The 25,721-nt window shown below is 41.7% G+C and overlaps 1 protein-coding gene across 1 annotated transcript in view; it reads right to left on the bottom strand.

Annotated features, from left to right (window-relative positions):
• Positions 1–7,318, bottom strand: part of COL25A1 (collagen type XXV alpha 1 chain) — a 369,306-nt gene extending 361,988 nt beyond the window's left edge. The window contains exons 1-2 of the mRNA XM_075200693.1: positions 6,470–7,318; positions 2,105–2,174 (exon numbers count right to left, since the gene is read on the bottom strand). Coding sequence (XP_075056794.1) covers positions 2,105–2,174; positions 6,470–6,766 — 367 coding nt within the window. The 5' untranslated portion in view covers positions 6,767–7,318. The remainder of the gene's footprint in view (positions 1–2,104; positions 2,175–6,469) is intronic.
• Positions 7,319–25,721: the final 18,403 nt, after the last annotated feature.

Raw genomic sequence — 25,721 nt, 5'->3', positions numbered from 1 at the left:
AGATCTTCATGGGGAGTACAGGTGACTGTAATTTCCTTTATGTGTTTGCCTATACGAACCATTCTGCTGTCTGCCATGGCAACTAATATGGTGCCCACTCATCCTTAACCCAAAGGAATATGAAAAAGTCTACTAGTTATATGTACAATAAAACACAATCAGTGTCACTTCTTTACTTGTAAACCCATCAGAAAAGCATAAGGCACCACTAGGATATGATTTGCAGAAGGGACATTTTTAAAGCAATTCCCCGGATTTCACTGATCCCCCTCTCAAAAAACAGCTTCCTGATCTTCCTGTAAGGGCAACCACACTGTACCACTGGCAATGTGATTGCAGATCACCCTGTCGTAGTCAGTGCTTGCAGGCAGGGATATCCTCCTTCTGCACAACTCTATAACATGATGTAATGTTAAGCTCTAGTGGCAGTGAGGCAGAAAAGCAGAATTACTTGTAAGCAATACAGTATGCAAACTCACGGGCATAGGTGGATTTTATAGTTGCAGAATTACAAACTACGGGCCTGATTCATTAAGGATCTTAACTTAAGAAACTTCTTATTTCAGTCTCCTGGACAAAACCATGTTACAATGCAAGGGGTGCAAATTAGTATTCTGTTTTGCACATAAGTTAAATACTGACTGTTTTTTCATGTAGCACACAAATACTTGATAGCTTATTTGTACACTGAAATTTAAAGTTGATATTTGTGTGCTACATGAAAAAACAGTCAGTATTTAACTTATGTGCAAAACAGAATACTACTTTGCACCCCTTGCATTGTAACATGGTTTTGTCCAGGAGACTGAAATAAGACGTTTCTTAAGTTAAGATCCTTAATGAATCAGGCCCTACATCTTGATCTGAGTGCACCTAGATATTTTCAAGGATTTTACATACTATTAGGCGTACCACTGGCACAACTATATTGTATGCCGCAGAGTGTCAGGTAAGATATTGCTATCTGCCACATAAACAAACATAATCCCATTTCTGCAATATATGCAGTTGAAAAGATACTAAATGCCTTTAATTCTAGAGTACCCTAAAATAACTCTAGGCATGCAAGCACCCCAATAGATAGAGGAGCAGATTGTCAAAACATAATACAACAGTGTTTGTGAACATAGTACAAATACCACAATCCATATCAGTGACCTTATATCCACCAGGCTGAGGTTGTACTAATCCAGCCCCAGCTAATGTAATGTGTTACATTTGCAAGCGAGGCAGCATGGGACAGCTCTGCCAGGGGTACTGAACACTGAGAGCCAACTGTCACAGGCTGTTTCATTCCTTGGGGCCAGCACTCTGTCATGCAGGCGGCGTTTGTCACATGCACACAGGGGGGAAAGAGACCCTCAGCCTGAATTCCAGCCCTAAACATAGCCTTTCATCTTACACCAGAACCCTGGACTGTCATTCATCAATCCTTTCTACACAATGCTACTGTGTATGCCTGTGGCTGCCGCTGTCAAAGGTGATCTTCGCTATATTACTATCGTGCAAATTCAATGAACATACTCAGCCTATATTTTATCACCTAGGTCAGCAAATTAAGTTGAACAAGCACAACTTTTGCTCAAGGCTGAGAAATTAATCAAAGAGAAATTAAACACAGTAGACACTGGAATTCTGATAGATACAGGTTTCATCTGACTTCATCACGATTGCTGCATTCAGCATTTTACAAACCCATGGACACACAAATTGATAATTGATATGAGCTCACCCAAGCGTAGCGTATAATTGGAACGGAAATGTAAACACGACCAATAATAATTCAACACTTCACTGCTTATTTCTGTGCCGGAAACAAAAGGCAAGATGGCATTTTGCTTACTCAATGTCAATACCAGTGATGGATTAGTTGTGTTGTTTAAAACGTTTTCACAAATTTTCCTTTTCAAATTTAAAGTAACAATTGCTATAATAAAAATACTCTCTAGCACAGACCAACAAAAAACATAAACACAACACACCAAGCATAAGAGGTGATTTTACTTGGACCCCCTGTCTCTGCCCTATTAAGCGACTCTGTGCCTGTCTATGATTACTGAGGCCTCCAAGGGCAAAGAGATGTCAATCATCTAATGACATTTACCTGCTGGGCAGTTACACTCTGCCGGGGCTTCTCTTGAGATTCGGATTTTTGCCATGTTTTCATATGACCTCTGTAGAGAAAAGAAAGTAGATAAAAAAGAGTTAATGCTTGAAATGAATGCATGATGGATTTCACAGTCTTTTATACAGGCTTAGCCTGAGCACATTACAGGGAACACAAATGTATACAGCATTATAGCGTATTTAACTCATGCATATGATAGAAAAGTGTGTGTGTAATATACATGTACATTTTTGAGACCATCAAATTAACAACTGTTTGTAAATATAGTATTTTACATTCTAAAATGGTTTTATTTTGAAGGTACCACTAATTATCAGAACAGATCTAGACCATTTAAACCACTTAATGACCTGACGGTTTTCTCCCCCTCTCCCCTTCATGACCAGGCTAGGGGGTAAATGTATGAAGCTCCGGGTTCTTCAACACCCGCGAGTAGAGGGGAAACTTCCCTTTACAAGGCCGCTTTAAATTTAAGCGCTGAAGACGCCGAACTCGCGGGTGTTGAAGAACCCGGAGCTTCATACATTTACCCCTAGATGTTAGTTTTTACAGATGCTGCAGTTTCACAATTAATAACTTTTTTATTGTTTAGTCTATTCAAATAGATGTTAAATAGTTGCTTTGGGACAGATAGGGCATTCTTTGGAATAAAATTGGAATAAATATTTTGTATTTATTTGACTTAGTTGTTCATTATACTATGAGCCTAATATTAAACATAACTTAATGAAGAAATAGAAAGTAAAAAAGAAAGGTGTGATCCATTAAATTATCTGCTATTGAACTACAGTATTATATTTTCTGAGTGCACATCGAGGAACGGGCTGGCAAAGTTCCGCCCGGGGGGTGCAGCATCACATGACACGCGATGCGGCCACGTCATTGATGATGCGACCGCATCACGTGTATTGTGATGCAGCCGCTGGTAATATTTAGGAAATATTGTATCTGGGGGGGGGGGGGGTTGCGGCCCAAACAGCTGTCAGACTGAGCGGCCTGACGCCCAGCCCGCCCCTGTGCACATCTACCCAGTATGTATGTATGTATGTATGTATGTATGTACAGTAGGGTTTATAAAGCACTACCAATATAATTTGAGCTCCACAGAAAAAAATGGTTGAATGACCATTCAGAAGAATATGTTACATTATGCAAACACTGGACAGTGAAATATACCGTTTACCCAATCCATCAAACAGCCTATTTATGTGTGTGTTAATAGGCTCAGCTATCTTTGCTCATAAGAACACCATCTTGGTTATATATAGGCCTGACATGCACATAAGTAGGCAAGGTGATGTCAAACATGGGAAACACAGGTTCTACACCTGTATGATTGCTGTCTGCTCTTTGGAAGTGATCATAGGTGTCTCTAAATTCATGACACATTAAGAGTCAGCAGCCCCATTATTGCTCTAGAGTGGAGCTCTACAGCAGATGTCTTCAATCATGACTGGTTCTCCCTTTTTATTTTAAGTATAATTTTGCACCCCATATAACCCAACTTCCATCATTAATGTAATAATGTCTAGTGCTGAGGCATTTCTGTTGACACAGCAGGAAAACTCAGTAGTGAAGGAGCAGCATTAGAGTGCACTCTAAATGGAACAGTATAGAAGAATGAACTGTTGGCCCATTACAACTCAATTACTTGTCAAGTTCAACTTTATCCAGACACGCACTCCCTTCCAGGTCAAATAGCAGATCACTCCACAGTTAATATTTTGTAAGATAGTGGTTACATGATCACTTAGATTTAACAAGCAAATAAATCAAGTGTGAGATAGCGAGGGCAGTAATTCTAGCACTCTTGGGTCATCAAAACATTCACTTTATAATATGCAGTGTTAACTTTACTGATAGTCTTTATGCTGTGCTTCTTGGGGTGAGACATGCCGAAGAGCAAGTGTTGACTGTAACAAGTAGAACGTCACAAATAAAAGCGAAAAGAGCACAGCACTGTGTCCACTGACAGATGCCTGTTCACTTGTGTCAGACTGGTGGATTTTGACTTCAGAATTTATCACACCCATTAACTTAGTAATGAGCGAACTGAACAGGTACACTCATGAAAAAAATATAGTTTTTATTGCTTGTTGGACTATTTGGCCAAATTCACAGAACAAATTGATGCAAATCACTGGCTGGATCAAATCAATGACACATTCAAAGCAGATCAGTATGAAATTCCAATAGCAGTCATTAATGCCTCTCTGCATAGAAGCAAGCATAGCAGCTCACATTATTACATAGCGGATATTCTATACTTATGCTACTAGGGGATATAGAGACACATAGAGATTCCAGGTAAACCTCACAAGAAATCAGCCAATGACACCATCCACATCATGAAAACACTGACCACATACTACACAATTTAGCAATACATCCCAATATCTGAATGAAATGGTCTCTAAGCTATTTGCCTAAGCATGTATAAAGGCAATCCGGAGAGATCCAGCTGTTTAGGTGTCTTACAGATTGACCGGATCACAAAGTATTACAGATAATTACTATTCTCAAATCAGTGATTACCATATATGCAGCAATGGGGATCACTAACCAACTTAATTTTACATTCTGAGATCAAAATATGATCCACTTATTCCTGTTCAACACTATCAGAATACATAGGGCTATATCTATGCAATTTATTATGAAACAGCCAAATTGGCATATATGAGCTACCCCTGTGGCCAGTTGTACAGACATATTTAACTGTATATAAGGTGCACAAACATAGGCAGATCCAGACGTTCAACCTGTACGCCAACCTGACAGATTTCTGTCTGATTTGGTTGCATTAATGTGTGCCCAAATCAGGGAAATCTGTCTGTGCGGCATGTAATTGATGAAGAGGTCATGGACTGACCATGTTTTCAGATTCCATTCAGGTGAAGATCGAGTCAGCATTTTTATGAAGCCCTTATAGGTTCTATTTTATGGTAATTTAGATCTAAAGCAACCTAAGTGTCATGTAGAACTGCAGCCTGTATAGGTACCTTTACTATGCAGGTTATGGTATTAAACCATTGCTTGAGTGTATTTCTTTGCTGAAGGAATAACATAATGTTGGAGAAAACTTCCAGTAAATATAGTAAAAAAAATCTACTGCTAACACATGTCTCTCTGGAGAATAAAATGTCATATGCCATTTGTAAATTAAGTTAGGGCCATATTTGTAAGCATTAATAGACACACGTTTTGTAAATTTTAAACAATGATTAAACAATATACTTCATTACACAATGAAGCACATGTTTAATTTATCAAATAATTAACCCAATATGATGTTTGATTGGACAGCTGTTGTATTAAACATTAATAAATGAGTGATGTATATTTTTATGACTTTATATGTTAGTTTACAAGGCATAGCTTTCTGCTAATGTGTTTCACTTGCTTTTACAACTGTTAATACTGTGGTATATTTTACACCTGTATTACACCTGGCATATTACACTAATTGCCATATTTTGTGCTAAGCAACTATTTTGTGGTAGTAGTATAATTGATGCTTAATATAAGTAATACTGACATTTATTTTTTGATTTAATTTAAATACCCATGTGTGCAACTGACTAATGGATATGTATGTAGCAATCATATACTCTGTATCATATATATTCAGTGTGCTAAGTTGTTGCGGTAGCACACCCATGACATTGCACAAAAGTTAATGATACAGACAAAAAACACTAGAAAATAAACGTTTCAACCTTGATGAACAGATTCTGAATGGTTTTAAACTCAGTTTAGGAAGTTCTAGTTAGTGTACTGAAAGAGTAGTGGATGCTTGGATCAAGTTAACATCAGCATTATACAAATTTAAACCTAAAATTAAAGAATATAAAAATCATTGACATATACAAAGTGGCAAGATAAAAATGAACTGTAACAAGCATTAATGGTGTGTCCTTCAAAGATAAGTATTGGATAGACTATTTGGTTTTATCAACAGTAATAGTTCCATATTCAGGGGCTTATAACATTCTTAATACTTCAAATAGTTCACCACAGTGAGCCAAGTAATAATACACTTTATATTGAGATATATCCCTAAATAAAACATGCACTATTTAGGCATCAAATCAGCTGAACTTTTTACACAATTTTCAAAGTGATACTTTTTTGTCTTAGTTTTTTTGTTTGTTTTTTCTAAACAAAGAAAATAAAAAGACAATATTATTTCTAAGGCATCTAGTTAAATGTCATAAGAATGTCTATGTTTATTTTAGAGGTTACAAATCTTGTTCTCCCATCAATTTGCTCAGTTGGGAAATTAACCCACAAAATCACGTTTCCTAGTGTAACTAAATGAGCAATATAAAGCGTCCACACCTGGGACAGAAGCCGGTCCACCTTCTCCTGTACTATGGAGTTGAGCTGATCCACAGATAATCCAGGCACATGGAAGATCTCTCCAGATTCCCCATGCTCCAGAGCCCACATCCTGCCCTGCAGGTCGCTGGTTCTTACGTTCAGGTACAGACAGGATGCTAGAGACAAAAGAGACAGCACCAAAGCCAGCACGCTGGGCAAAGTCCTGCACCAGCTCCTGGATCCAGCCCCATGTTTGCCCCCATTACACCCCTGGTAGTTGTCCATTTTATTCCCAGTTTCTCCCTTTACCAACATCTTGCCTAGTCCCAATGTCTCCCTCGTCAATATGAAAGATGCCCGGGAGTTTCTTTCATGGGAAGAAATCCAACACCAACAAAAGGTAGAAAAGATAGAAGACAACCGGTCTGGGGTCCGAGAGAGATAGGAATACGTCTGCAGAGTGAAAGTAGCTATTCCCCGATCCTCTGGAGTAGCCAGGCAAGCGGACACTGTGCTCTATCCTGCTGGTTCTGCAAACTAGTGGTCAGTATACTTTGCTGTGCAGAGAGGTGGTCACCAGCGCTGGCTCTGCAGTTCGTGCAAAGTGATAGTCACTAGATCTGGTTGCCTGTATAGTTCGTGCCGACTGGTGGTCACTAGTCTGGATTCTGCAGTCAAATTGGACTTGTTGCTTCCTCTTCTTTTTCCCCTATTGCACTCTGCTCCCCGTAGGATGGAGTTGCAGGCAGCACATGCAGTGAAATGAAAGACTTAGAAGAGAGGTGGAAAACGTGTTTTAACAGCAGCTCCGTGAAGTGTGTGTGTGTTTTCCTGCCCCCTTGTGTGCTTTAAATATCCGAGCTGTCAGTGGTAGCAGCAGAAGCAGCAGCACGCAATGCCCAGTCTGTGCAGACAGCACCTCCCCGCTCAGGGCACTCACACAACCGGGCTCATTAGCATAAATTATCCACCTACAGGGTATATTAACATAAGTGATGCTTCATCACTGTTGCTCCCACTCACATGGAATGTTGCCCTCTGACAGAACTTCATTGGCTGGCTAAGGATTATTAGAATAACAGGAACTGGCTGCTATGGTGGCATCAGAGGGCAGAGAAATAGGGAGTTGAGATTGGCACCAGTGTAAACTGATCTCCTGCCATGTTCATTTGGACTAATTTTTGTGTCTGTTGGTGATGATAAGGGGATTGCCGAGTATTTGCAGAGATAATGACGCACATACGTGTTTTCTCTCTAGATACAGTTCAATTGTAAAGAGTTGTATAACCATTATCGTTCTACAAAGCAATGTATGGTAACATTATCTTTCTAGATGACTTGCATACAAATAGTAGATATTACATCCCAATATAAACTTAATCGGTGTATCATTGAGCTATACTGCTCATCATTTTATATATTGTTTTTGTTAGCGTTGAGCTACTTTAGACGTGCACCAAGGTGCTAAGGGTATACTATAATCCGTGTAATAATCAAAAAGATAGATGTGGCATGATTTTATGTAGTTCTTATAAACCAGAAAAATAAAACTTTAAATTAGACTGAAAGAAGGTGTTACAGAATGTTTTAAGTGGCAATAAGTATACGAAAAGAAATTCGTGATAGCAAACAAAGGGAGAGAACTTAAACCTAGCCTAAATCTGGGGGACTAGATCCTGAACAGAAAATTTATTGTGGTGAGTCTTTGTATAATGATATTTTTGTATATGCTACATTTACTTTGTTATGCTGTTACGTTTGTTCTGCTACTTTGTTATAAATAAAATCCTACAGCAAAATGGAAATACGGGCTCCGAGTGAGTTACAAGGTAATAAACGGGTAATAAACGGGTGGACTGTAAGTCTGACGGGTGCATAGTACTACGCTTAACGCAAGAAGACAAGACAACCTGATTTTATTGTTTGCCCAAAGTCACTGTTTTTTATAGGATAACTCAACTCTTTTTTTCTTGTGCTGTTTCTGAGATCTGGGGGTAAATGTATCAAGCTGAGAGTTTTCCGGCGGGTTTGAAAAACCAATCAGATTCTAGCTATCATTTATTTAGTACATTCTACATAATGATAGCTAGAATCTGATTGGTTGCTATAGGCAACATTTTCACTTTTCAAACCCACCGGAAAACTCTCAGCTTGATACATTTACTCCCTGATGGTGTTTCTTTGGTCGACAAACAATTCGCCTGATTCACGCAGGTAAGAGCGGGTGTCGAGGCTCCACAACAGCGCCTGGTCTAACAACTACTACTATTGCAGTAAATGCAGACATAGGTGTACTGTGGCATGGGGAGGACTGACAAGTTTTGGCCCGGGGTGCAAGACCTGTCTCAGCAGCCTATTGGGAACATTTTAAAGGAAAATAATGCAGATGGCTCAGTGACCCTGCCCAAGTTAGCCCACAATGGGACCAGATGAGCAGGTGCCCCCTGCTCCCCAGTCCATTCTGCCCCTAACAATGACCTTTTCCTTTCTTCCATCCTTCCTACCATGCATATGAAATCTTGTGAGGGTGTTGACAGATTAACAAATGTACAATTAGCCATTTACGCATTTCAAATGGAAAAGGCAACACATTAAAGAGCAATTAAAGCCTCTACTGGAGGTTGTGTTGCAAAGATTGTATTACTGAGTTTACTAAAATACATAATATAACTGGAGTGTGCATGGTACTAATGTGTCTGCCATGCTTTTCCCTCCTCTGCAGCAGGTTTCCATGTTAGGTGCTCCTCTAAGTAGGCAGAGTTTGAGTGACAAGTTGCAGACTTGGGGCCTCATGTAGAGTTGGATGCAAGTTACCATTACTTGGAATCGTATGTAAAATGTGGACATTTTATAAGATCTGCTTAAAGCATATCCTACATTACAGGTGTCTGATACACTTAAAACGAATCATGTAACACAGCCCCATTAGGCCAATAAATACATTTAATAATAGGCTGGTACTAGCAAAATGAGGAGGGGGGGGGGGATGGAAAGTTCAGATCACCCACCGAATGTACTAGTACCTGGACTAGTCCTTGCCAGCCAGGGCTGGTGGCACTATAGTAGGGAAACCTGTAGTGTGGGCCCCCCTGCCATGGTGCCAGGCAAGCTTTAGGCTTGTCGGCACGGGGCTGGATTCCCTAGGGTGACTGTGCCAGCAAGAGATGGAGGCTTCCAGGCCTATGAATAATCAGCTCTAAGATGAAAACCACTAGGGCTCTTTCCACACCCTGGTGCTGTGGGTGTGGGTTGATTGTTGAAAATTTATTTAATTATTTTTTTTCCGTCTGTGGTGCACTACAGGTCCCAGCATGCCCAAGATGCCATTATGTGTTTGAGCAGTCAGGCGTTTGTAGTGTACCCATGGCTGCCAGGGCATGCTGGCACTTGAGGAAAGACAAGTGCCAGCATCATCATCATCATCATCATCATTTATTTATATAGCGCCACTAATTCCGCAGCGCTGTACAGAGAACTCATTCACATCAGTCCCTGCCCCATTGGAGCTTACAGTCTAAATTCCCTACTATAGACACGCACTCACACACAGACAGGCAGACAGACTAGGGTCAATTTTTTTTATTTTTTTTTTATTGCAGCCAATTAACCTACCAGTATGTTTTTGGAGTGTGGGAGGAAACCGGAGCACCCGGAGGAAACCCACGCAAACACAGGGAGAACATACAAACTCCACACAGATAGGGCCATGGTCGGGAATTGAACTCATGACCCCAGTGCTGTGAGGCAGACATGCTAACCACTACGCCACTGTGCTGCCCAGCATGCTGTGTCATACAAGGCCCGCTGGAACCTTTAGTGTACCAGGGAAAAATGTCAATCAAACATATACACTGTTTTTAAAAATAAATGTATTATAACGAAAAAGAACTGTAGACTATCCTCAATCACTCTCTTTATTGCTCACTTAGATCCTCCCTGGCATCCTCATCATCTGTTACTAGCTTGCTAAGTGCTCCCAACACAAATGAGCTCTTAGCGATAGTAGAGTCATATATGTATAACCAGGGTTTTCCCATGACCTGAACTCAGATAACACTCCATTACTTTGCTTACTCCTGCATACCCACTACCTCCCCCATTTCTCCTCTTTCACCATAAAGAGGTGTAAGGGGGAGACACATCTCAGACTGAGACGTATCTTTGTCTACTGCACATGTGCAATTTGAAAAATCGCTTTTTACGCTTAAGAGTTGGACTTGCAGCTCACATTACACGAGGTCCTTGCTGTGGAGAAATACATTTTATAGACTGCTTGAAGTTAATATTTCGCAGTAACTTAAATGCCTGCAGTATCAACTTTTTGACATGTATGTGATGCAATCCCACTCTGTCCTAAAAATGTGGGATGATCTTCATCTGTCTGTTATAAAGTTAATTTTAACTGAGCTGAGTAGAAAGTACGTGGAACACTAAACAATGTATTTTATCATCTTTGTTCAAATCTAAACATTTCAATTTTAGGGTTTAGCCGCCCTTTGGGGCAAATTTAACAAATAGTTATGGTGCACTATTGTTCACTTACCGTACAATCCACGGCCCTCTGTGTGTCCCGCATATTTATTAAAGGTGCATCGCAGCAGATATCGTGGATATCTGCTGCTTTGCATTCTGCTTCGTTTTTGGGAGCAGTCACCATTCAATAGTATGGTGACTGCTCCCTCTCGCAATCTAACAAGTTCCGAAAAATAGTTTTTTTCGGAAACTTGTCATGATAATGTACCAGCTGAGGCTGCCGTACATTATCATAAATGAAAAATTTCAGTACTGTCAGCTCTGTTCCGAAGAGCAGAGCTGGACAGCGCATGTGTGGAGGGATCACATGATCCCTCCCTGTCACTCACCACTCTCTCTGCAACTATAGTTGCAGAGACAGAGCGAGATGTTTGTGCGCATGTGCAGGTCTTCGAACTGCAGATGCGCAATTGCTGTAAGAAGAGAAGTGAAGAGGACGAGGAGGAGATCTGGAGACAGCGCGTTCCGAAGAGGCGGGTAAATATGATTTTTTTTTATCACAGAAACAGCAGTTTATCGGAACTGCTGTTTCTGTGCTAAGTTGTACATAAATTTGAGAAATAGTTCAATCCTTATCATTGCAATAAGGATTGAAAACTATTTTTCACTTTATGTGAACATTAATAAATGTGCCCCTTTAAGTGATATCCATTTAGGCTTGCTAGTATTACTTTCCATTTTGCCTATTGACTTGAATACGTCTTTAGCCTCCATGTCCACTTCATTGCCAATTTATGTAAAATAGCAGTGGTTTTTTTGAATGTTTTCACTGTTCGTCAAACCTATCTTAAAAAAAGGGGAACTAGAGTGAATTTTGAAAATATCAACCAGCCATATCATGGCATTCCATTATCTCTGAAATACTTCATCAAAGTGAGTATACTTTGTTAATTGCAACCTACTTCAAACTAGGGATGTGCACCGGCCACTTTTGGTGTCTCGTGTTTTGTGTTTTGGATTCGGATTTGCTTGAGGTTTTGGGTTCGGATTTGTTTCGCAAAACACCTGACGAAAGGTTTTGGTTCGGATTTAAGGTTTTGGATTCAGATTTTTTTTTGAAAAAAACATAAAAAGTGTTAAAATCAAGTTTTTTGGTTTATTTTCACTCCTACGCTATTATTAACCTTAATAACATTCAATAACAATCATTTCCACTAATTCCCAGTCTATTCTGCAGAATCAGTGAACTTTGTAATATAGCAGTACCACTGGACTTATACTGCTGAATTAGTGAACTTTGTAATATAGCAGTACCACTGGACTTATACTGCTGAATCAGTGAACTTTGTAATATAGCAGTACCACTGGACTTATACTGCTGAATCAGTGAACTTTGTAATATAGCAGTACCACTGGACTTATACTGCTGAATCAGTGAACTTTGTAATATTGCAGTACCAATGGGCTTATACTGCAGGATTGTTTTTGGATATTTTTTTTAATTTCTTTTTTTTATAATTATTTTTTTTTTATTTTTTTTATTTTTTTTTATAACTTGGGAATAATGGGGAAACAGCACAGCACAGCACAGTACAGCACGAGATATAGCAGGACAGAGAACCACCTAACACAACCTCCCTCTACCCTGATCAATGCCCGAGTGAAGATGGCGGCGGCTAGCGGGGAATTTATAGAATACGAGTATCACGAGATCCGACAGCGGGATTATGACTCAGAGCCTTGGTTTCAGTTTTGCAATTGGCGGGAATACCCGGATCTGTCTCGGATCCAGCTCGGATCGGCAACGTTCGGGTGGGCTCGGATTTCAGATATCCGAGCCCGCTCATCTCTACTTCAAACATAAATGTGTCTTCGTCAACATTTTTTGACCAGTTTTTCGTGGAAAATGCTTTCCCGCTTAAGCTAGGCACTTTACATTCATCCCATGGGTTAATGTTTAATCTTGGCGGAAGGGATGTAATTGAAGTCAACGAGCTCCACATTACACTGTTGCAAAATTTAAAAAGTTGGTTTACACAGGACTGTACATTTTATTAATGTTATTTGATTTCACTAGAGACATCTCTGATGCTTCTACAGTAGCTGGAAACAAGTAGTTAAAACCATTCATGTGCCTAGTTTCGCACAAAGTATGGACTTTTGTTGGAGTAGTTTCTACTTTTTTTGTCCCCCAGGAGAGGTGAGTACAGGGCATGTTTAATAAAGGTTAAGTCAGCCAGAAACTGATGTCCTTAAGATTCCCCGTTTTTGTTTAATTGTATGTTGAGGTTGTGTATAATATATGCTTAAACTGTAGCTCCATGTATATCAACCATACATCTATAACAGAGATGAAGCTACCCTGGGGTGAGAACAATCCTGCCTAGTTTGATCCAAGCACAACCTGTTCCATTGGTGCGCTAATCGCTGGCTCTTACCACTGCTCGTAACGGGACCATGCATGCAGAGTATCGGCTAACACACAGGAAGTGGTATTAAGTCTAATGCTGTGGATTACACTAAAAAACTGGGGTTAATTCATGAAGGTTACCAGAGCTAAGTTAGTCATTGTTGATAAGACCCATTGAGAACCATTGCACATGTCGGTTATCTCCAGACATTGTGGAGCCATTGCCAACAGGGATCCAGGAGTTAGATGGGCAGCTGTTAGTGCCTGTTCAGCCCCGGGAGATAAGAGCTGGTAATCAGCTAGCAAGGAGAATTAGCTCCCTCTCTGTACTCAGAAGCCACAAGTGTGCGAACCAGAGCCAGGATAACAGGCTGTGCCCAGAGACCACAGGTGATATCAGCATAGATTGTGAAGCTGGATGTCAGTATTGGTGAAAGGTTTTATCCTGGCTCTGCTGGACTTACAAAGAAAGGGAGGTTACAACTAAGGATTGCAAATACCGGCAACCTTCTTCATTCATCCTCATTTCCTGTGGGTCTTGCCGATCTGTGTGCCTGCTGTAAGCAGGGTGACAGTAAAGAGGTACTGCTGCAGGAATAGTAGAGTAGCCTTGCTTTAAAACATATTTGCCAACTCTCCCGAAATGTCCTGGAGACTCTCAAATTCAGGGTAGGTCTCCCGGAATCCCGGGAGAGCTGGCAATTCTCCCGTATCTGCCAACATCCTAGTAAATTGGGCAGATTTTGATCCTCCGTGCTGCGACTCTACTGGAATTTGACGTTTGCATCATTATGTCACAGGGATTGGGCCAAAATGACGTGATTCGATTAGCCCTGTCCCCTTATGCCCCCCCCTCCCCCACCCCTGAGACTCCCGGAGGCCAACCTGGAAAGTTTGGCAACTATGCTTTCAAGTATAAAGCCTAAGTGGATACCCTACGGTTTCTATAAGGAGACTTGTATCGTACTGTAATTGTGTTCCCTTGTGCGTTCCTCTTGTAGTGTGATTGATTAAACCCTTTGGTAAATGTGCTATAGCTCTTTGGCTAATTTGACATTAACACATTTAAGCGTTCTCTATGTTCCCATGTCGACGGTACTGGAAAGCAGTGATAGATTGAAGGTAGCCTGGTAAGAGCTGAAGTCTTTCCGGGAATCCCTGGGCACATTCTCCACGGGTTGGTATGGACATTTAGCATGTGAGTACCCGGTATCATGACACAGGGGAAATTAGGAATTAGGTATGTAGTTTTTGGTGCAACATATGACAAATGAAGAGGACAGTCTGTATTCAATGTTACCTAGCATTTGAAATGTTTGCTAATTTAAAGAGTAATTTGGAATGAACTGGCAGGACAATAGGGTATAATAATTTTATTGTTAAATGATAAAAAAAGGGTATAATCATTTATGTAAGCTGACATTACCTTTTAACCAAATAACCTGAAATTGTAGATTATAGTTATTTATATCAGAAAACGTGTGTTTTATAAAATACATTAATTTCAACCTTACAATGAGTCTTTAAGAAGATGTTCACTGGTACACTCTTCTGGTCCAGTCGGAGAAAGTCTATTTAAAATGGAACCATGATAATTCCTGAGTGAGGGCAATTGTCCTGTTTGCTTAACTCCTATCCCAGGTATCATATAGATACTTGAAAATCATAAGAAGTTTGTTTCGAAGACATTAAATAAAATGGTGACTGGTGAATCTACCTATATGCTTTTTCTTATTTTATTTGCACTGTATAATTAGAATATCCAACACACATAAGCAGTGGCAGCTGATTACAACTCACTGTTTTACCCTCTCGGGTTTACTGCAGATACTTTATTTGTGACCAGCATGTATTTAAACATTTTCAAATCCTAGTTTCTGACTGAGTGACACAGGAAACATTCTCTATATAGATGACAAGAAGCCGGTTGGTTATTTTCACATTCAATTGAAAGGTCTATTTACCAGTGGTAGTTGATTGGCAGGAGGGGTGAACAGGTCAATCTGCATTTACCTTCATGTCAGCTTGAGACGGGTGAAACTTTCAAAACTGTTCTATGAAATATTTGCCTTGTTGGCACATTCTCTAGAATTCTATAGTATTTGACTTTAAAGGGGAGTTTCAATTCAGATCGATGTGCCACAGAATGCCATCACAAACTGGCACTCAGTGTTGTGCTACCCCCACTCCGGGGGCCTGCCTCTCAAAAGAGCAGAGCGGAGGCCTCTTCTAAGCCAGTTAGAGTGCAGTGAGTGCAACGGACTACACGGGCTCAGAAGAGGTAGAAAGATTGGCCCGGGAGGCTAGGGTGGCATTGCTGGACCACCACACAATTTTATTATGAGGCCTGGCAATGCTCCTGAATGGACAAGTACTAGGTCCATCAAATCTAGAGCAGCCTGGTATTTGTATATGTATCTCATATCTCTCCTACAGCTTTCCAGAAGCTGTCCAGGAGCTCCCAGTCACAGAGGGTACTGAGATCCTAATAATATATTGAGCAAATGATAGAGAACCCCTGGAAGAGACCCACACCACTGTGGAGTTATACCCCCCTCCCCCCTCCCCGCAAATAAATGGTGGCAAACCACTTTATTTACATTCTGGAACTTATGTAGAACAATTCAAAACTTCTAAACTCCGTATGACCTAGTATTCAAGGCAAATTGTCTGTTCTATATATGCTAACGGTGTAAAGCAAAACATCTGAACACATGCTGTATACCCTTTTGCATTTATATTACATTTGTGTTAGAATGATTATTATTTTCTTTGGTGCAAAAGTTACTCACTTCCAGGGGCGGATCCAGACTATTGCTATACCCCGGGCGATTTTAGGGGGGGGGGGGGGGGATTTAGGCCACGCCCCCTTTCTAATTTCTAAGGCTGCCGGCGGCTGCACAGTATGTGCAGGTCCGCTCGGCAGTGACAGTGTGCTGCCCCGCTGCTCTGATTGTGTTTAAAACACAATCAGAGCAGCCGGGCAGCACACTGTCACTGCTGAACGGACCTGCACAGTGTGCAGCCGCCGGCAGCAAGCCCCTGCTAGGGGGGGCGATCGCCTCGATCGTCCCCCCCTGGATCCGCCACTGCTCACTTTCCGTTTAGATGTCACCTTTTACTTATCTTAAGCTTAGTGCAAGCGGTCTTTGGATCAGTCTTCATTCAGAGCAACATCTATGAAGATATTAAACATACAATAAATGGATAGTTAATTTGTTAATAACTGCTTTAGCATTTTGGATTCTTTTTGAATTGTTTAATTATTTTTCCAGTTCAATGTATACTGTTTCATTTTCAGTCTAATCCTATTTTACAAATTGATGATCCTCTCTGCTGCTGGGTTAGAGAAATTTCTATGTATAATGTTCCCCTGGAGGTATCTAGGAAGAAGAAAACCATTGTTTTTTCCATGCAAAAAAAAAAATCCTTCTAAACAGTAGCCCATTTTGCAGAATGCAAGTACAAGTGAGAGTGGTCTTATTTGCTATAAAAAAAAATCCTTATTTCCGTACAAAGCAATGTACAGTTACATGAATGGTTTTCCCTGTGAAATCAGAATTTTTCTTCCTGTATTCAGTCGTTTTCGTACTTACATTTCTCCACTTGAGTTCTCTAAAATACTTATCCCAGCTAAGATCTATGAAATATGTGAAACATATATCTTTTGAGAATAACTAGGTGTATATTTCTGTATTACTAAATCAAACTGAGTGGATTTTATATAACCTAGGCAATAATGGATATATTCATAGATTCCTCCTCTCTGAATATTCAATTAAACTGAGCAGAGTTTTAAGTTTCATGTGCAGATTAGAAAAGTATGAAAAAACACCTGTCAGTTACACAGTCTTCAACTGTCAAGGAGCTGACATTGTGTTGAATATATACATACCTCCACATGTACAAGGAAAGATATATTTTTAAGGGGACTATGAAAGGGAAATAACATACATACTTATACACTGTGGTGTATTCTAGGACAGTGTTTCTCAAACCCAGTCCTCAGAACCCCTAACAGTGCAGGTTTTCCAGATGACAAGGGAAATAATTATATCACCTGTGGATACGTTACAATGTTGCAGTCAGTAATTAATACACCTGTGCTAAAGCAAGGAGAAATGGAAAACATGCAAAACTTGTACCATCTAGAATGGCATAGTTCCACGGTTGTATTGAATGTTTATTTTGCAGCCATCATTTACTTATGACCAGGGGCGGATCTAGAAAGTAATTGTAGAGGGGACAATTTAGGGGGAGGGGGGGCGATTTAGTCCCTGTCCCCTTTTTAACACCTAAGGCTGCCTGTGGCTGCACACTATGTGCAGGTCTGTTCGGCAGAGACAGGCAGGGACAAAATTCTGCCCAGCTGCTCTGATTGTGTTTTAACACAATCAGAGCAGTGGATCCGTCATGACTAGTTTCTCTAACTCTCTTCTATATTGCCCTGTTGCAACACCTTGTTGACACACATATTGCCATATCTTGCAGAGCATTACTTAGGAACCTGGGGTCCCTGAGGGAATTCAGTTGATGTCATTTCTTGCTATATTTTGGCAATATATCGACAATGATCACATTTTTATTTGCACCAATGTGAACCCTCTGTATTTGCCTTGTATCAATTTTTTATAACCTACCCTACCTAAGTGTTAGGAGCAAAGGCTTAACTACCATAGTATCATGGGGTACAGCTGTGACAGGGCCACAGCTGGGGCCCACCTTCCCTTTCATAGACCCATGTATATTTGTGGCTTATTTCACCATTGGTCAGTCCATGGGGGCTCTTACAAATTTTTCCAAATGGGTCCACAAACGTCTAGTTATTTCGCTGATGACAAGAATACTGAGCCATAAATGCATTTTGGTTTTGCAAGAAACATGATCTTTGGTGTGTGTAAAAAGGGTCATTGCTATATAGTTTCCTCCAAGCATAGTCACTGGTGAATAAAGAGGATTTTATCTGCAAGATATTTCTGAGTGCTGAACAATTTATGAACAGTTCAACACAGAGTAATGGGGAAATGGGGAATAGCTCAACACAAATAGAACACAAAGTATTGAAAAGCAGCGGCTGTAACACATATCATATCTTGATGGCCTGAGAAAGATAGGCCTGCTCATTTTTTGGCACTTTTCTGTGATACTATAATTGATTGTGGTGTATTCTAGGACAGTGGTTCTCAAACCCAGTCCTCAGAACCCCTAACAGTGCAGGTTTTCCAGGTGACAAGGGAAATAATTATATCATCCGTGGATCTGTTACAATGTGTCAGTCAGTAATGAATACACCTGTGCTAAAGCAAGGAGATATGGAAAACATGCACTGTTAGTGGTCTTGAGGACCAGGTTTAAGAGACCCTGTTCTAGGATATGCATAGAGATATGAGAAGTTAAGTGGATCCTGACTGCAAATTTTGAACTAGAGACAGAAAGCACCAGCTACGCTATTGTAATGCAGTATTGGCTTGTCATGAGATTTCTTTCTGTGCATGATTTGCTTCTGGAATTATTCTAGATAGCAACTGATAGCAGATGAACATGAGATTAGAGGGGATGTGGGTAAAGAGACTGCTACCTGAAAATAAATGATCTCCTTTAATCAATTCCCTATGTTAGGGGATATTTCTGTTATTATTTGCCATTTTATTTATTCTGATACTAGAATGCAATTATAATAACAACATTGTCCTGCACAAAACACTACATTTTGCATTTATTGGTTATAATATAATATTGCTGACAATTACACAACTAGGCCGGGATGTATCGAAGTGTGGTCTTAAAATTGTGCAAGTTAGCAATGGGAAAAAACAAACATCAAGACGCATTTTTTACAAAATCGCCAAATAGCAAATCGAAAGGTTAGTTTTGAAATTTGGAATCCATAAAAACAGTGTAATGTGTCAGTTTGCAAAACCACAAGAGATAACACAATTATTTTTGATGTGGTTCTCATTGGCAAGACTGCACAAATCACATGCATTTTGAGTATGATATCTATAGAAAGTTTCATGATTTATTCATAGAAGACATGTGGCCCGAAATTAGCAACAAAATATGTCTTGAAAATTGCAGGATAGCAACGGACATAGTAAACTTGAGTGTGTATGACCATATTGAACGTCACTTACATGTAAATACCCCTTAAAAACCTCTTCAACCAAAAGGCAAGTCAAAGGAATGATCAACCTAAATGATGAGGACATGTTGTTTGCATATGCAGTCTGACAATATTGACGAGCTACGCATTTATATGTGCCGTAGTGCAAATTGACTTACATCCAACTCCTACTTCAGACGCTAACAGTCTTTGCATGAGGTTTGTTCTGCAAAGCAGCGGTTTACTATAATCTACATGTCGTTCATTATAGATTGCATGCGGTTTGCCTCTCTTAGAACAGCCACGCATCAGAGCTGATTTTCCACAAACTGCATTTTAATAAATAATGCGGTTTGTGTTTTAAAACTACAATCGATTGAAGGTAGTTTTAAAACCACATATAAAGTTGCACTTTGATACATCCCAGATCAGATCTTGACAAATTGATGCTTAATTGGATGTGTAAAAATTCTGACTGCAGGAGCTCCATCTGCTGGCAGCCAGTAAAACAGCATCAGAAATGTTTAGGAATTTTTAACAGAAAATAATTTTAGTAACAGGTGGATGTATTAGTTTTATTTCATACAAAAATGAGTTTCACATCAAAAACATCCTGCTTCTGTATGACAGAGCCTCACATCACTATGCTGCTGGGCAATCCTGCTTTATCCAATACAAGGCTGTGTGGCTTCCCGCTTGGTCCACTTCCCTGTTACATGCAGTCCTGTCATCACTAATATAATTACACAAGTGGACAGGTTACTGAAATATTTAGCATAATCATACAGTGCTAACAGATTAATCAACCACTAAATGAAAGACTTCTGAATCACTATTGATTTCACAAAAATAATATTATTGCTCCTGCACAAAAAGCAGGATTATTTGGGATTCACCGGACAACTCCAGAAGGGCTTCCAAATGTGAGACTTTCCTATAACTATGGTGGCCCACTGGTTAGCATTGCATAGTGCAAGGATCATGTGTTTGATTCCAACCAGGGTGTCATACGCCGGATCCGTGGCAGCTGCATCATGGTGCCTGTTCTATGTCTCAGCTTCCCAGCTAGAGCTCATATGTGGTGCCCAGTGTTCTGGTATCTTTGCTGCAGCATTCATTACCTTTCTCTTGCTACATTGTAATCAACTCGCTGTTCCAGTCGCATCCACAGTCTGCAGACTATCACTTCTTAGCGTTCAGCCTGCTGTTCCAGTGGTATCCTCAGTTCGCAGATTATCACTTCCTAGTGTTCAGCCTGCTGTTCCAGTGGAATCTACAGTCTGCAGACTATCACTTCCTAGTGTTCAGCTCGCTGTTCCAGTGGTATCCTCAGTCCGCAGACTATCACTATCCAGTGCCCAGCTCGCTGTTCCAGTGGAATCCAAAGTCTGCACACTATCACTTCCTAGTGTTCAGCTTGCTGTTCCAGTGGTATCCACAGTCTGCAGACTATCACTTCCTAGTGTTCAGTTCGCTGTTCCAGTGGTATTCTCAAGTTCGCAGACTATCACTTACTAAGGGTTCACCTTGCTGTTCCAGTGGTATCCTCAGGACCGAAAAATTATCTTCTCACTGAGTCCTGTTGCCAACAGCTCCTTCCTCTGCAGACTATTATTCCAGGTGTCCAGTTCTGCTCTCCCAGCTTGTTTCACCAGGGCCTTAGTCTCTCACCTTTCCTCTCATCCCGATTCTCCTAACAGGTCTCGTCTAGTACTTTCCCTGAGGGCTGCGACCTGTGGGGCAGAGGCCGCAAAGTCCATACCTCCTTACGTTGGTCCCTGGCGAAGACCACCTGCCTCCTTAGACTCCGCACCTCTGGGTAGAGTAGTGTCAAACTAGACAGACCCCAGGGTCCGAAATCTCTGCTTCTGTGACACAGGGTTTTTTCTCTGTGGAGTATGTATGTCCCCCCTGTGTTTGTGTGGGTGACCCCCCCCCCTCCCTATCCTCAGTCCACAGTCCAAAGAACATACTTGTAGATTAACTGGCTGTCGGCATAGATGGAGCTTAGTGTGTGTGTGTGTGTGTGGTAGGGAATGTAGTGTAAGCACCACAGAAGCAGGGACTGATGTGAATGACTACATATTCTCTGTACAGTGCTGTGTAATATGGTGACGCTAGATAAATATGTCATACTAATAACTAGTTTGTTAGCTACTAATGAAAAACTCCATAGAGTAGTACTGTCATGGTCAAAAGTTTTGAGAATGACGCAAGTATTAGTTTTCACAAAGTTTGCTGTTTTAGTGTTTTTAGACCTTTTTGTCAGATGTTGCTATGGTATACAGAAGTAAAATTACAAGCATTTCATAAGTGTCAAAGGCTTTTATTGACAATTACATTATGTTTATGCAAAGAGTCAATATTTTCAGTATTGACCCTTCTTTTTGAAGACCTCTGCAATCCGCCCTGGCATGCTATCAATCAACTTCTGGGCCACTTACTGACTGATGGCCGCCCATTCTTGCCTAATCAATGCTTGGAGTTTGTCAGAATTTGTGGGTCTTTGTTGTCCACCCGCCTCTTGAGGATTGACCGCAAGTTCTCAATAGGATTTAGGTCTGGGAAGTTTTCTAGCCATGGACCCAAAATGTTGATGTTTTGATGCCCGAGCCACTTCGTTATCACTTGTGCCTTATTTCAAGGTGCTCCATCATGCTGGAAAAGGCATTGTTCATCATTAAACTGTTCTTGGATGTTGGGAGAAGTTTCTCTTGGAGGATGTTTTGGTACCATTCTTTATTCATGGCTGTGTTCTTAGGCAAAATTGTGAGTGAGCCCATTCCCTTGGCTGAGAAGCAACTCCACACATGAATGGTCTCAGGATCATTTACGGTTGGCATGACACAGGACTGATGGTAGTGCTCACCTTTCCTTTTCTGGACAAATGTTTTTGCAGATGCCCCAAACAATCTGAAAGGGGACTCATCAGAGAAAATGACTTTACCCCAGTCCTCAGCAGTCCAATCCCTGTACCTTTTGCAGAATATCAGTCTGTCTCTGATTTTTTTCCTGGAGAGACGTGGTTTCTTTGTTGGCCTTCTTGACACCAGGCCATCCTCCAAAAGTCTTCGCCTCACTGTGTGTGCAGATGCACTCACACCTGCCTGCTGCCATTTCTGAGCAAGCTTTGCACTGGTGGTGCCCTCGTCCCGCAGTTGAATAATTTTTAGGAGAGGGTCCTGGCGCTTGCTGGACGTTCTTGGGCGCCCTGAAGCCTTCTTCACAACTATTGAACCTGTCTCCTTGAAGTTTTTGATGATCCGATAAATGGTTGATTTAGGTGCTGTCAGACGCCGTCCCTGTGCTATGTCCGCTGCACAGAGACGGATGTCTGCTTCTGTTGCCGAGCGCCCGGTTGCCTAGTACTTCCGGGTCGGCGGTCACGCGTTCCAACGGAACGCTTCCCAGTAATTCCGGCGGTGGTGTTTAGCGTCACCACCGCCAATGATTGGACTGTCTCCTGTATATAAGGGTCCCTCTGGCACTTGGTGAGTGCCAGAGTATTAGGTCTCACCTAGCTCCAGCGTTCCTGTGTTACCTCTTGTGAATTACCCGGATTGTTCCTGACCATTCTTCCTCTGCCTTCCCTGTGTACCAAACCCGGCTTGTTGACAACTCTCTCTACGCTTCTGACACCTGACCCGGCTATCCTTGACTACGATATTGGATTCTCCCTGTGGCATATCCTGATTCTCCATTCGGATCCAGCCTGCCTGACACTGTTCCATCTTACAGCTTCACTGGTTACTCCCTCTGCGGACCGCGACCTGCGTGTCTCCCGCAGCTAAGACCATACTCCCTTGCGGTGGTGTTCCTGGTGAAGACCTGGGACACGTTAGACTCCGCGCCTCTTTGGTGAGTAGTGCCAAAACCAATAAGCAAATATCCTGAGTTGTGACAGTATACTCTGGCCATGACGTCAGATGGAACAAATGAACCCTCAGCGCGGGACCTTCTCATCCACCATGGTCGCCGAGTGGAACAGCAGGTTACTCCAGTGCATCCAAGGGATTATGTCTCGTCTAGACTCGCTGCAGGCGGTCCAACCTCCCCCGACAGAACCTCCCGCTGCTCCGTCCATTGCCGCAGCTGCTCCGGTGGCCCAGTCTCCTTCTTTGGCTCATTCCATTGGGTTTAGAATGCCTCCACCTGAGAAGTATGACGGAGATCCTAAAAAATGCAGGGGCTTCCTCAATCAGTGCGCAATCCATTTAGAGTGCAACTCCGCTGCCTTTTCATCTGAACGCACCAAGGTAGCCTTTATGATATCTTTGCTCAACGGACAAGCCCTGGCCTGGGCTTCACCCTTATGGGAGCGCAACGATCCAGTACTAGGGAACTCAGCAGCATTTATTGATATGTTTCGCAAGATCTTCGATGAACCTGGTCGGATCTCCTCAGCTGCCTCTAGTCTATTAAGTCTTCGACAAGGTTTATTGTCAGTTGGTCAGTCTGCGGTACAGTTCCGTACCCTTGCTTCGGAACTTCAATGGAACAATGAGGCCCTCATCGCTACCTTTTGGCAGGGCCTGACGGACCGAGTTAAGGATGAGCTGGTTACCAGGGAACTGCCCTCTGACCTAGACACCCTCATTTCCCTGTGTATCCGGATTGACCTACGTTTCAGGTTAAGAACGTCAGAGAGATCTCTCACAAGACGCCCTTCTCGCTTGGCCCCTACCTTTCAAAATCCTATTTCGGTTACGGAAGAACCAATGCAGTTGGGGCGCTCAAAATTGACACCTGAGGAACGCGAGAGACGGTTTAAACAGAGACTGTGTCTGTACTGTGGAGAGCCTCTGTCCTAAAAGACCGGGAAACGCTCCCTCCTAAACCTTAGGAGTAGCTGTTTCCACTCCCTACTCAACTTCTAACCCTGAATTCCTCATGCCTGTTCTACTGGTCAGTTCTAAGGGACCCGAGCGCATTCTAGCCTTCGTGGATTCCGGTGTGGCCGGGAATTTCATCTTGGCTTCTCTTGCCTCTCAGCTTCAGTTGTCCATTCTGGCTTTGCCTCAGACGTTAACACTAACAGCTGTAGACGGTAATCGAGTCAGTAACGGTACCATCTCAAGCATCACTAGTGCCGTTCAGTTGCGGACTGGAGTCTTACATCAAGAGTGGATTCAATTCCTAGTGTTACCACAGTCCGTCAATCCTTTAATTTTGGGCCCTCCCTGACTTCGGGCCCACTCTCCACAGTTTGATTGGGCTCGAGCTGAAGTTATCTCCTGGGGTCCGCAGTGCCATAAACAATGTATCTCTTCTCCTCGTTACAATATTTGTCTTACTCAAACCAATTCGGAGACTCCCGCACTACCTTCGGTCTACCTAAACTTCAAGGACGTTTTTTTCCAAGCAAAGATCAGAGATTCTTCCACCTCATCGCCCTGTGGACTGTCCGATTGATTTGATTCCGGGAAAACAGATTCCTCGTGGTAGGACTTATCTCCTGTCTTTGCCAGAGACCCAGGCTATGTCCCAATATATCTCCGAGAACTTAGCCTGAGGGTTCATCAGGAAATCTTCCTCTCCGGCCGGAGCAGAGTTCTTTTTCGTCAAAAAACAAGATGGATCTCTACGTCCTTGCATCGATTACTGACAACTAAATAAAATTACTATAAAGAATCGGTATCCTCTGCCCCTTATAATGGATCTTTTTGATAGAATCAGTGGAGCCCGAATCTTCACCAAGCTAGACCTCCGAGGGGCATATAATTTGGTACGAATCCGTCAAGGAGACGAGTGGAAGACAACGTTTAATACGCGGGATGGACATTTCGAGTATCTAGTTATGCCCTTCGGGCTTAGTAACGCCCCCCGCTGTCTTTCAATCCTTTGTAAATGAGATCTTCCAAGACCTTTTATATCACTCTGTTGTTGTCTACCTGGACGATATCTTGATCTTCTCCCAGGATATTCCCTCTCATCGTCTGCATGTTAAGGAAGTTTTATCTCGACTATGAGCTAATCAACTCTTATGCAAACTAGAGAAGTGTATCTTCGAAGTGGAGCAACTCCCTTTCCTTGGGTACATTGTCTCTGGATCAGGGTTACATATGGATCCAAAGAAGGTATCAGCCATTACCAGTTGGCCTCTTCCTCAAGGGACTAAGGCCATTCAAAGATTTGTTGGGTTCGCCAACTATTACAGGCAGTTCGTTAAGGGGTTCTCTTCAATCATTGCCCCAATAACCGCCTTGACCCACAAATCATCGAATCCCAAAGAATGGCCTTCCGATGCCCTGAAGGCTTTTGACACCCTAAAGCAAGCCTTCTCG

Source organism: Mixophyes fleayi, chromosome 1 (genome assembly GCF_038048845.1).
Source record: "Mixophyes fleayi isolate aMixFle1 chromosome 1, aMixFle1.hap1, whole genome shotgun sequence".
NCBI lineage: Eukaryota > Metazoa > Chordata > Amphibia > Anura > Limnodynastidae > Mixophyes > Mixophyes fleayi.
This window is presented reverse-complemented; position numbering and strand designations above follow the sequence as displayed.